At 63.0% G+C, this 12,367-nt stretch overlaps 1 protein-coding gene across 3 annotated transcripts in view; it reads right to left on the bottom strand.

The window, feature by feature from the left end:
• Nucleotides 1-537: 537 nt before the first annotated feature.
• Nucleotides 538-12,367, bottom strand: part of SETD5 (SET domain containing 5) — a 143,516-nt gene continuing 131,686 nt past the window's right edge. For all 3 annotated transcript variants that reach the window (XM_089781346.1, XM_089781345.1, XM_089781344.1), the window contains 3 exons: nt 9,008-9,141; nt 2,319-2,404; nt 538-2,245 (listed from right to left, as the gene is read on the bottom strand). In XM_089781346.1, the coding sequence (XP_089637472.1) occupies nt 1,676-2,245; nt 2,319-2,404; nt 9,008-9,141 (790 nt within the window). In that variant the 3' untranslated portion in view covers nt 538-1,675. The remainder of the gene's footprint in view (nt 2,246-2,318; nt 2,405-9,007; nt 9,142-12,367) is intronic.

Below are 12,367 nucleotides of genomic sequence, written 5' to 3' on the forward strand. Positions count from 1 at the left end.
CGGCCCCGTCAGCCCTACCAGGACAGCACTGGCCCCATTATCGGGGCTTCTGGCTCCACCAGCCCTGAAGTCCTGTCCCTGGGGCTCCAGGCCCCACTGCAGCCAACCACTGCCCTGCCAGAGCCCACTGGCATTCCGCCCGTCCTGCCACCAGCTCAGCTGGACTCCCTGCAGCCAGCCTGGCTGGGTTCTTGGCACCGCATGGGGCTCCTGCCTCCAGCCCTCCACCAGGGCTCTCCGGTCCAGCAGCACCAGGCCCATGGTGCTGGAGCAGGGAGTGCCAGCTGAGAGAGGTCCAAGCTGTACCTGTCACCCAGCTGAGCCGTGCGACTCGCCCGCCCAAACCAGAGCCTGGAGCTGGGCTGCAGCTACCAGATCTCCTTGCGCGGTGCGCGCAGGCCACTCTTCGCCTCGAGGCGCCTGCAAAGCTCCGCGTGGCAGAGGGAAGAAGGGCCAGCGTGCAGACACCCCTGGCGCCGGGCTGTGCTCGCCGCGAGACGAAGGCCACTAGTAATGGGAAGGGAAGTTCCAAAAATGTTGATTTTTCAGGTAAGTATTTTTATTATCAAAATTATCACATCTCTTGTGAAAGTTCAAATGAGACAGCATGGTGTAAAACCCACGAGTCAGGAGCTGCAGCCCCCACCACCCCAGGGTGCCTCTACTCTGCACCCTGCACACACCTCTGCATGCTGCTCCCCACCAGGCAGGGCAGAGCCGGCCTGCCCCATGCTGCACACAGCGCCCAGGGCTCTCCGGAGTGACCTTTACAGTTCACAAGGCGACACGTTCCACCCCCACAGCCAGACTGCTGGAAAGTTACTTTGCTTTAACAGTTTGAAAGTCTCCCCTACTCTGAACCAACCAACACCTGATTTCAGTTGGGAATTCGAGAACTTGTAACAGCCCTAAAAGGAAGAAGTCTGCGCCTCTGGCGGAGGAGGCAGGCTCACAGCACTGCCCTGTCCGAGAGGAGGCGGCGGAGGCACCAGGACTACACGGCTGTCGATTAGCTAACCTAAGATGGTTATAACTGAATATAAAATTAGATAAATAAAAACACGCCGGCTATGACAGTAAACAAGTGAGAGGGAAGCTGGCGATCTCCCGGGCCTGGGCAGGCAGAGCCCACTCTGCTGCACGCCACCCACAGGTGATCCTTAGCACCCACAGCAGCCAGCTTGCCAAGGCCTGGGCCCCCACTGGCACTCTGGGACACACTCCGCAGCCCCGCGCCATGTTCACGGGGCCCAGGACACCAGCTAGCGACAAGCCTGCAGACCCAGGAAGCCTGTGCTCACCAACCAGCTCGGCCCGCGCCCGCAGGTGACTGGAATGACCGGCGGGGAAAGCCCTGGGGTGCTGAGCGCCGGCCCGCGACCGGAGTGCACGGCGCTTTCGCACGGGGGAGGACGCTCGTGCTGCACAGGCGGCGGCGGCTGGGCATGGCAGCAGACAGAGGCTGCAGCAGGCATTGCACTTGGAGCCATCTGCTTTTCTACTGTGTCCCCAGCTTTGCCACAGGCTCTGCCTCGGAGCAACCTGCATCCCCTCCCAAGGCTTTGGCCCTGCACCCCCAGCATCAGGCGCAGGCTCCCAGCCGTGGCCCAGAAGCCACTTCCAGAGGCAGCTGGAAGGAGTCATGGGCAATTCGGTCCCCTGGATCCAGGCAGCCCTAGGAAAGTCCGGTCTGAGTCTTTACTCCCGGGCCTGAGAGCTGCTGCAGTCTGTAGGGATGGACACCTCCCCCTCGGTGCGGATAGTGCTGGGAACTGGAGGCCCCCGGCCCCCTGGAGCTCTGCTGGAGGGCAGGCTGCCCAGAACTAGGCAGGCTGATAGTCCGCATGTCTGACTGCAAGGCTCTGGAGCTTTGGGGAGCAGCACCGGGGCAGGGCTGGCTCCCCGCCCCCGAGGACACTGAGTCTGCAGCAGGCGGCTGTGCTGGACTGGCAGCTGCAGAGTGACTCTTCTTCGGAAGGCTGCTCCCGGAGTGCTGCTGGCTGCCGGAATACCCACAGTTCCCTGCCAAGAGCGCGGAGGAGTCCGTGGAGGCCGCGTGGGCGGGGCTCGGATAGGAGGCGGAGGAAGCGGGCGCTTCCAACGAGCCGGGGGCGGGGCTGGGCCCGGCCCGTGGCGGAGCCGCGCGGTAGCTGTATCCGGGAGAGGAAGTCGAGGGTCCTCGGCAGGGGGAGCTCTGCTGCAGGAGGGCGGAGGGCTCTGTGCAGGGGCTGTCAGCCTGCAGGAGCTGGATGGAGAGAGGAAGGGTCAGGCACAGACGCTGCGGGGCTGCCTGGGGCTGGGAGCTGGGGGGCGCTTACCTGGTAGCTGTACCTCGACGGGCTGTAAACGGCCGGTCCTTTCAGCACCGAGCTCAGCGCTTCTGGGGCGTCTCCCTCAGCAGCACCTGAAAGGCACAGCACAGGCAAGCCCTCAGCGCGGCCTCCGAGCCAGGCCTCCTGCCACAGCCCCGCCCAGCCCCTCGCCTCACCGACCACAAGGACGCTTCCCTGCACTGACCGCCTCTCCCGGACGCTGTCGGCACGGAGCACGAGGGCAGGTCGCCCTTCCAGAGCAGCCTCACAGGGCTGGAGGATCCCCAGGGACTGCCTCCTCCTACGGGTTCGCAGCCGCCTTGGCTTGTGTCTTGAGGCTCTGATCCCTGCAGTGCTGCCTCTGGGCAGGTGCGGCCTAACACCACGGGGAGGACCCGCTCGCCACGGCCGAGACGCCTGCCAGAAACGCCGGCGGGGGCAGTGGCAACGTTCGGAAGTTAGCAGAGAGCCTGCTTCTTCCCTGCAGCGCTCTCCTGGAGCCAAGCTCAGGCGCAAAGTGTGTGGAGAAGCGACCGTGCGGCTGGCACAGTGGTGGGAAGGGGCGCAGCTGGGCCACGGAAGAGGCAGGATGCAAGGGAGCTGGAGCTGCCCTGCCTGCTGACAATCCGCTGGGGGAGAGGCAGGCTACCGACAGACTCGGGGGACCTGGGCTCTGCTCTAGACCAATCAGCGTGGAGGTGGAGGTAGCACTTCTAGGACCGACCTGAGAACAAGCCAAGAGAGAAGACCTAGGCATGGCTGGGGCGAGCCGTCCAGAGACACGGCCTGAGCCAGCTTGCCACGGCAGCAGGTGACAGGAAGACCCTGGGACCGAGGGAGGAACCAGCGTGAGTGCGGAAGCAATGGGGAGACGGAGAGCGCGACCCGAGAGATGGAATGACTAGGAATGAAAGGAGCCAACGCAGCCGACTGAAAGCCGCCTGCAGGCTGCCCGGTGAAGATGGAGGTGGGACGAGTATTCAGAGGCCGCTCCGGCTCCACGGGGAGTCTGGCGAGCTGGCAGGCCAAAGGAACGTGCCAAGCAGAAACACAGCGACTCGCTAAGCAGCAGGACCGGCGAGACGCACAAGAGCCGAAAGGCCGCAGGTGCATGCACACTAACAAGCGGTTCCAAAAGGGAACCGAGGCAGCCCAGGAATTACTGCGTGGCCACCCTCAGTTGGATTCCGGGACTAGAGCTGGGGCAGGAGCCAGTCTCAGCAAAGCAGGAAAACACGGTCCAGATGGAAAACGTTCCAACCCAACCCACAGCCCTGCAGCACCGCAGAGACGCCGTGAGCTTCCGTGGCCACGGCCGCTTCCTCAGCTCACAGAACAGGCTCCATTTTGCTTGCTCTGCAAGGTGCCGCAGGACCATTTGTTCTGGTTTTCCTGAGTCTAGGACAGGGTGGGCAGAAGAGTCTCCGCAGGCTGAATCCGGCTCCCCAAGTGGGTGGATCCGGCCTGCAGAGGCCCTGCTGCTCCCCTGCCCCCAAGCCCTGATTGGCGTGCAAAGTCTCCTCCCACCGCCAGGGGCATGGGCACCTAGGGGGACCCTCGGGGAGGGGAGGGGGAGACTTCATGTGCCCCTCACCCCAGCCTGTCACGTTACTGAATTGGAGGGGAGCAGCCAGATCACCCCAGAAATGGTATAAAGGGGCCATGTGGGGTGCTGAATAGAAGCTCACTGTCTGCTGATCCTGTGGACGCTGGTCATGTGTTTGTCTAATGTCTGTGTGTAGTTAGGAGTCTGTAATCTGTGTGGACACTGAAGATTTCCCTGCATGTGGTTGAGCATTGGGCAGGGCCTGGCCTGTGGACATGCTAATCAGCGAGGCCCTGTGGGACAATGGCACTCGATGGGCCAAGGACACACCTAAAGAATGGGGGCAGTCACCTGAGGGCTACCAGCAGGGGACACAGGGACAGGCCGCTGGCCAGGTGACCCGCTGCAGCCAAGAAGAGACTGGGAAGGAGGGATAAAGATGCCATGTGGCTGACTCCATCTTGTTCTCAGCTCAGCACTTCATCCCAGAGGCAGCAGTGCAGGGATCGAAGAGCCCGGAAGACCTGGGAACCCATCCTGATGCTAGGATGTGCAACAAGGACTTTTAAACCAGCAGCTGTAACATCTCTGCTAGAGCCTGCATCGAGGACTGGGAGATTCGGTGCATGTAACGTACTATCCTTTAACAACCTGACTCTCAGGCTTTTCTTTCTTGTGGTAATAAACCTTTAGATGTTAGATTCTAAAGGATTGGCCCAGCGTGATTTGTGGGTAAGGTCCAGAGGGTAAATTGACCAGGGATCTGTGGCTGGTTTCTTGGAACCGGACAGAACTTGTTCGGGGTAGGTGGGATTGGGTGCTAGGACCCCCCACCTGTGTATGAGGCCCGGGGCCATTTGGGGCACGGATATTGCTGGGGTGTCGGAGGTTTTGCTCGTGAGGCTTCAGGCAGGCAGCTGAAGCGCTCTGTGAGACTGGTTTGTGGCCTGTTTGGAGAGGTCGCCAGTCGGGGGCTGTAAGGAGCCCGGATTTGAGCAATTCGCCCTGAGCGGACGCCCTCAGCTGTGCCCAGACGCGGCTGGCTTGCCAAGAGGGTGGATCCGGCCTGCAGAGGCCCTGCTGCTTCCCTGCCCCCAAGCCCTGATTGGCGCGCAAAGTCTCCTCCCACCGCCAGGGGCATGGGCACCTAGGGGCACCCTCGGAGGGGGGTGGGGGAGACTTCATGTGCCCCTCACCCCAGCCCAATCAAAGTCTGTGTGCGGGGAAGAATCCTGGCCCCGCCCCTTCTGCTTGAGGCCCCGCCCCTTTCAGAGTGGCCTGGGGTCATTTCCAAAATTTCTGAAGTGCCCCCCGGGTCTAGGAAGTGACTATAAAGTGGCTGCACAACACACAAAGCTGGCAGTAATGAGGGAGGCGTCAGCAGGGGCCAGGAAGAGCGCTCGACCCGCGCAGGGCGGTGACCCGGGACAGGCCCCCAAGGGAGGCGTCGGCAGGGGCCAGGAAGAGCGCTCGACCCGCGCAGGGCGGCGACCCGGGACAGGCCCCAGGGGAGGCGTCGGCAGGGGCCAGGAAGAGCGCTCGACCCGCGCAGGGCGGTGACCCGGGACAGGCCCCCAAGGGAGGCGTCGGCAGGGGCCAGGAAGAGCGCTCAACCCGCGCAGGGCGGGGACCCGGGACAGGCCCCAGGGGAGGCGTCGGCAGGGGCCAGGAAGAGCGCTCAACCCGCGCAGGGCGGGGACCCGGGACAGGCCCCCAGGGGAGGCGTCGGCAGGGGCCAGGAAGAGCGCTCGACCCGCGCAGGGCGGCGACCCGGGACAGGCCCCCAGGGGAGGCGTCGGCAGGGGCCAGGAAGAGCGCTCGACCCGCGCAGGGCGGGGACCCGGGACAGGCCCCCAGGGGAGGCGTCGGCAGGGGCCAGGAAGAGCGCTCGACCCGCGCAGGGCGGTGACCCGGGACAGGCCCCCAGGGGAGGCGTCGGCAGGGGCCAGGAAGAGCGCTCGACCCGCGCAGGGCGGGGACCCGGGACAGGCCCCCAGGGGAGGCGTCGGCAGGGGCCAGGAAGAGCGCTCGACCCGCGCAGGGCGGCGACCCAGGACAGGCCCCCAGGGGAGGCGTCGGCAGGGGCCAGGAAGAGCGCTCGACCCGCGCAGGGCGGGGACCCGGGACAGGCCCCAGGGGAGGCGTCGGCAGGGGCCAGGAAGAGCGCTCGACCCGCGCAGGGCGGGGACCCGGGACAGGCCCCAGGGGAGGCGTCGGCAGGGGCCAGGAAGAGCGCTCGACCCGCGCAGGGCGGCGACCCGGGACAGGCCCCAGGGGAGGCGTCGGCAGGGGCCAGGAAGAGAGCTCGACCCGCGCAGGGCGGGGACCCGGGACAGGCCCCCAGGGGAGGCGTCGGCAGGGGCCAGGAAGAGCGCTCGACCCGCGCAGGGCGGGGACCCGGGACAGGCCCCAGGGGAGGCGTCGGCAGGGGCCAGGAAGAGCGCTCGACCCGCGCAGGGCGGCGACCCGGGACAGGCCCCCAGGGGAGGCGTCGGCAGGGGCCAGGAAGAGCGCTCGACCCGCGCAGGGCGGGGACCCGGGACAGGCCCCCAAGGGAGGCGTCGGCAGGGGCCAGGAAGAGCGCTCGACCCGCGCAGGGCGGGGACCCGGGACAGGCCCCAGGGGAGCCGTCGGCAGGGGCCAGGAAGAGCGCTCGACCCGCGCAGGGCGGGGACCCGGGACAGGCCCCAGGGGAGCCGTCGGCAGGGGCCAGGAAGAGCGCTCGACCCGCGCAGGGCGGGGACCCGGGACAGGCCCCCAAGGGGGGCGTCGGCAGGGGCCAGGAAGAGCGCTCGACCCGCGCAGGGCGGGGACCCGGGACAGGCCCCCAGGGGAGGCGTCGGCAGGGGCCAGGAAGAGCGCTCGACCCGCGCAGGGCGGGGACCCGGGACAGGCCCCAGGGGAGGCGTCGGCAGGGGCCAGGAAGAGCGCTCGACCCGCGCAGGGCGGGGACCCGGGACAGGCCCCCAAGGGAGGCGTCGGCAGGGGCCAGGAAGAGCGCTCGAGCCACGCAGGGCGGGGACCCGGGACAGGCCCCCAAGGGAGGCGTCGGCAGGGGCCAGGAAGAGCGCTCGACCCGCGCAGGGCGGGGACCCGGGACAGGCCCCCAAGGGAGGCGTCGGCAGGGGCCAGGAAGAGCGCTCGACCCGCGCAGGGCGGCGACCCGGGACAGGCCCCCAGGGGAGGCGGTGGACTCCCTGTAACTGCAGGTGAAGGCCAGGCTGGACAGACCCACCGGATGGTACAATGCTGCCTCGGCGAAGGCGGCTGGATCCAATGACCCCTCGAAATCTCTTCCAGCCCTCCATTTCAATGGCCGCTTACGCTCCTTCAGCAGCCAGCCCAGGCCCCCGGGGTGAGGAAGCATTTGGTCCCGCCCAGGTAAGCGAGGACGATGCTGGGAACAGCTGCTCACACCAGCTGCAGCCCAGGAGAGCGAGGCGCTAACAGACACCGCACCGGGAAGACTCCCACTGGCGTGACGCTGACAGCGGCATCTCACGAGAGGCAAGTCCTGAGGACAGCCCTTGCGGAGTCTCAGTGACTGGACTGGAGCGAGACACCCTAATACGCCAAGTGCATGGACTGACCAAAATGCCACTCAGCCTGGCTCCGGTGCAGGAGACAGGCAAGATCCTGGGCTACCAGAGCTGCCACGTGGTCCGGGCAATGCTGCGGAACCATTTCCATGGGCAGAAGCAGGTCTTCCCAGCAGACGGTTCCCGCACGGGACAAACACTTCTTACTGCACAAGCAGCCCGCTCTCAGGCCAGTCGAGCACGAGACGCAGTTCCGGGGTTTTGCTCGTGAGGCTTCAGGCAGGCGGCTGAAGTGCTCTGTGGGACTGGTGTGTGGCCTGTTTGGGGAGGTCACCAGTCTGGGGGCTGTAAGGAGCCCCGGATTTGAGCAATTCGCCCTGAGCGGACGCCCTCAGCTGTGCCCAGACACGGCCCGGTCCGTCACAGACGCTAAGCTAGGGGGAGAGGTAGATACACTGCAGGGCAGGGATAGGGTTCAGAGTGATCTAGGTAAGAAATCTGATGAGGTTCAACAAGGACAAGTGCAGAGTCCTGCACTCAGGACAGAAGAATCCCAAACATTGTTACAGGCTGGGGACAGACTGGCTAAGTAGCAGTTCTGCAGAAAAGGACCTGGGGGTTACAGTGGATGAGAAGCTGGATATGAGTCAACAGGGGGCCCTTGTAGCCAAGAAGGCTAATGGCATATTAGGGTGCATTAGGAGGAGCATGGCCAGCAGAGCCAGAGATGTCATTATTCCCCTTTACTCGGCTCTGGGGAGGCCACATCTGGAGTACTGTGTCCAGTTCTGGGCCCCCCACTGCAGAAAGGATGTGGATGCATTGGAGAGGGTCCAGTGGAGGGCGACCAAAACGCTAAGGGGGCTGGAGCATATGACTTATGAGGAGAGGCTGAGGGAGTTGGGTCTGTTTAGTCTGCAGAAGCGAAGAGTGAGGGGGGATTTGAGAGCAGCCTTCAACTTCCTGAAGAGAGGATCCAAAGAGGCTGGAGAGAGGCTGTTCTCAGTAGTGATGGATGCAGAACGAGGAGCAATGGGATAAGGTTGCAGTGGGGGAGGTCTATGTTGGAGATTAGGAAAAACTCTCCCCCTAGGCGGGTGGGGAAGCGCTGGGCTGGGTTCCCTAGGGACAGGGTGGAATCTCCATCCCTAGAGGGCAGACAGAAGAACGGGTTCTCCAGGCAGTTATGAGAATTAAGGTCGTGCCGTGCTTTTGGGACGTAAACAAACCCTGGTGGATTTTATTCTGTCTGTTGCTGGCTACCAAACAGGACTTCTGTGAAGTGTTTTCTTCAGCACCGCTCTGGGGCTATGAGTCTCTGCTCCTTGTTATCAAATGAGGAGAGAGATTGCATGTTCGGGCTTGACAAAGCTCTGGCTGGGTTGGTTTAGTTGGGATTGGTCCTGCCTTGGGCAGGGGGCTGGACTCGATGACCCCTGAGGTCTCTTCCAGCTCTAGGATTCTAGGTGAGGGTCTTGCTTGACTCAGAAGGAAACGTGCTCAGGGCACCCACAGGATGCTGGTGAAGTCAGACATGGAGGTGCCACGGCCAGAGCTCCGCCTAGCCTGAACAGAGCCCGCAGCGCTCCCACAAGAGCTCCCTGGCTTACCTGGCTCTCTCTCAGCAAGGCTGTCACGCGTAGGCGAGGGCTCCCCCCGCTGAGAGATCTTCGCACCGCTGCGCAGGACCTTCTCGAGAAGCCCACAGCCCTCTCGGAGCCGCTCCACAGACGTGGGGACCATCCTGAAAGAGGCAGAAATAGCTGAGGGCTGTGAGCAGAATGGCCAAGGCGCGACTGACAAGAGGGCTTGGCCTGGCAGCTCTCGCAGAGCCCTGCTTCGAATGAACAGCACGACGTCCCTGGGGAGCGGGTTCGCCAGGCAGGGTCCTGCCATGCAAACAAAGCCCCGCTCCTTGTTATCGAAGGGGGAGAGACCGGCCATGTTTCACTGGATCTAAAGGAGTCTGGGTCCTCCTTTCCCAGGCAAGGGAATGGACATTTAGCACCATGTTGGAAAGCCTAGAGCACGGAAGCCCAGACAGATGGAGGGGCTGGGGGCGGGGCGGCTGCAGGTTAGTGCGACAGACACTACCATGGCACTACACGAGGGGCTTCTTGAAGCAAGGCTCCTGGAGCAGTGGTAACGTTGCCACTTGGCCTAGGAGCGCTACTTCCCATTCCTGTTTGCCGTGGGCAGCTTGCTGGTAGGATTCAACCCAGTAAGCACTTGGCGGCCCCTCAGGGAAACAACGGCAAAGCCCAGGAGCAAAGCCCAGCTCTCCTGGGTCACAGCCTGCCCAGCGGGCCATGCAGTCCCTACACGGACTAGTGCAGGGCCAGGCCCACTACTGCAGAGGCTGTAAGCCCAGGGCTTCGCTATAGAGAACCAGAGAACCACAGGGCTGGCAGAGACCTCAGGAGTCATCAAGTCCAGCCCCCTGCTCTACGCAGGACCAATCCCACCTCTAGGGATGGAGACTCCACCACTTCCCTAGGGAACCCATCCCAGCGCTTCACCACCCTCCTAGGGAAATAGTTTTTCCTAATATCCAACCTGGACCTCCCCCAGTGTAACTTGAGCCCATTGCTCCTTGTTCTGCATCCGTCACCACTGAGAACAGCCTCTCTCCAGCCTCTTTGGAACCCCCCTTCAGGGAGCTGAAGGCTGCTCTCAAATCCCCCCTCACTCTTCTCTTCTGCAGACTAAACAGACCCAAGTCCCTCAGCCTCTCCTCGTAGGCCATGTGCTCCAGCCCCCTTATCAATATGGAGCATAAAACCCGGGTGTGCAGCGGAGCTGAGTTAACATCATGCAGGAGATTAGACAGGAAAGAAAAACTGAACAGTGCAGCCTCCACCTTGTGTGAAGTGGCTTTGGCATTTACAGTAAGACTCCAATTGTCCGGCATCCAGTGGTCCGGCACTCCTGATAGTCCGGCACCAAGTGGAACCCCGAAGTGCTCCGGCCAGCCCGACAATTGGAGCTGCTCTGCGCCCGGCTTTTCTGAGTCCGCTGCTGCTGAAACTGACCAGCGGCGGAGTTGGGGAAGCCGGGGGCAGAGTAGCTGGGGTGCTGCCGGGTTGGTCCCGCAGCGCCGCCCTCTCCCAGGCTGCGCAGTTCCCTGCTGACCCCCACCACCCCAGACCCCTTATAGCCCCCTTCCAGTACCCGGCAAATCTGGGTCCTAAAGGTGCTGGATTATCGGAAGGTTACTGTAGTTATTTTCTCTCTTTTAAAAAGGAAATGTAATTTGTTCCCAACATTAGCATTTTAAAGGCTGAAAATGGACACAGAAATTCACACCTCAGTGAGGCAAAGGGGGAGAGGCAGCATTTACTCCTCACTGAGGCAAATGGGGTGAATTCACACCTCTTTGCTGCTATTGTTTGGCTGGGGACAGGCTCGAGCGAGCAGTCTGCCCAGCTCCATGGTGCGCAGGGGAGAGAGCAAGGCACAAGCCCTCCCGTGGGGCGATCCCTGCAGCAAACAGCTTCTTGGACAGTTCCACTGCGTGTCAAGTCCTGAACCCTTGCCTAGACCAGTCTCACCTCCCCAGGCCTGCCAGCCACTGTCCTGGGGCCTGGCCATGCAGACAGCCATGGCTGCCGGATCCCGGGATGGCGCTAAAGGCGGGCGGGCGTGGGCGTGCGGCTGGCTGCCCCAGCTCCGCCCCGCCCCTTCTGGGAGCACAGAGCTCCCTTCCCTTCCCCGGGCCTAGGTAAGTCTGTTGCCCCCATCCCCCGCACCTTCCTCTGTATGGCAGCTCCAGCTATTGCTACACAGAGTCAGTATCTGGAAAAGGCTTTTTGCCTTTCCATGCAGCGTGGCAGATGGAAATGAGACGAGGCCAGCTCTTTGCAGCCGCTGGCAAGCCCCATGTGGACCTGCCTCGGCTCCCGGAGCTCTGCTGCAGAAGCTACGCTCTAGGACAGGGTCACCAACCAGTCGATCGGGATCTACTGGTCGATCTTGGCGTCTGTGACAGGGGACCCTGACTGGTTTGGCCAAGAGACTATCAATCCCAGCACTTCAGCTGCCCCCCAGACGGCTGCACATCTCCTGCCCTTTGCCTTGGAGCTGTCTCCTAACGAGCCTCCTACTTGCTGTGCAGGGCAGGGGAAGGAGCTGAGGGGCACTGATGTCAGGGTCCCCCCCCTCCCGCCCTGTATCCTGTCTCCACAGAGCAGAGAGGGGGCACAGCAGGATCTGGGATGGAGTATGCTGGCTGCTTTTGGGAGTGGTGCAAGGCCAGGGCAGGGATGAGCCTGCCTTAGCCCCCCTGCACCACAACCCAGGAGCCACCCGAGGTCAGCGGGGCCCAGCTGGAGCCCACATCATGAAACCCTGCCCCAGTCATGAACCCCTCCTGCACCCCAAGCCCCTACCCCAGCCCTGAGCACCCCTTGCATCCCAACAGCCCCCAGAGCCTGCTCCTAGAACCTTATCCAGACCCCAAATGCCTGCCTCAAGCTCAGCTCAGAGCCCCTGGCACAATCCAAATCCCTTAATTCAAGACCAGAGCCTGCACCCCAGCCCTGCCCTGCCTGGTGAAAGGGAGGATGGAGTGAGCAGGGGCGGGGCTTCGGAGAAGGGGCACAAGGGAGGTGGGGCCAGGGGATCTGGGTACAAGGTAGATCCTGGATTGCGCGTAAATTCAAAAAGTGATCTCGTGCTTAAACAGGCTGGAGACCCCTGCTCTAGGGTATTTGCATTTGAGATGAGGAAAACAGGAGATGTGCCAAGTGCTGCCCCTCATCTCCTGCATGTGCCATGGGGCCAAAGGTGCAAGTCTCAGCCTGGAGGCCATGGGATGGGGGGATATATCCTTTCTGACAGTGGGCCACGCAGAGAACCCATCCACGGTGAGCAGACACCTGCCAGTTTTGTCTGACTTTCTAATGCCGAGGTGCCCAAGCAGTTGCGAACTAGCCGCGCCCAACCGGCCAAGGAGCCGAGCCGCTCAGCCC

This window comes from Pelodiscus sinensis, chromosome 11 (genome assembly GCF_052426305.1).
Source record: "Pelodiscus sinensis isolate ZL-2025 chromosome 11, ASM5242630v1, whole genome shotgun sequence".
Classification (NCBI taxonomy): domain Eukaryota; kingdom Metazoa; phylum Chordata; order Testudines; family Trionychidae; genus Pelodiscus; species Pelodiscus sinensis.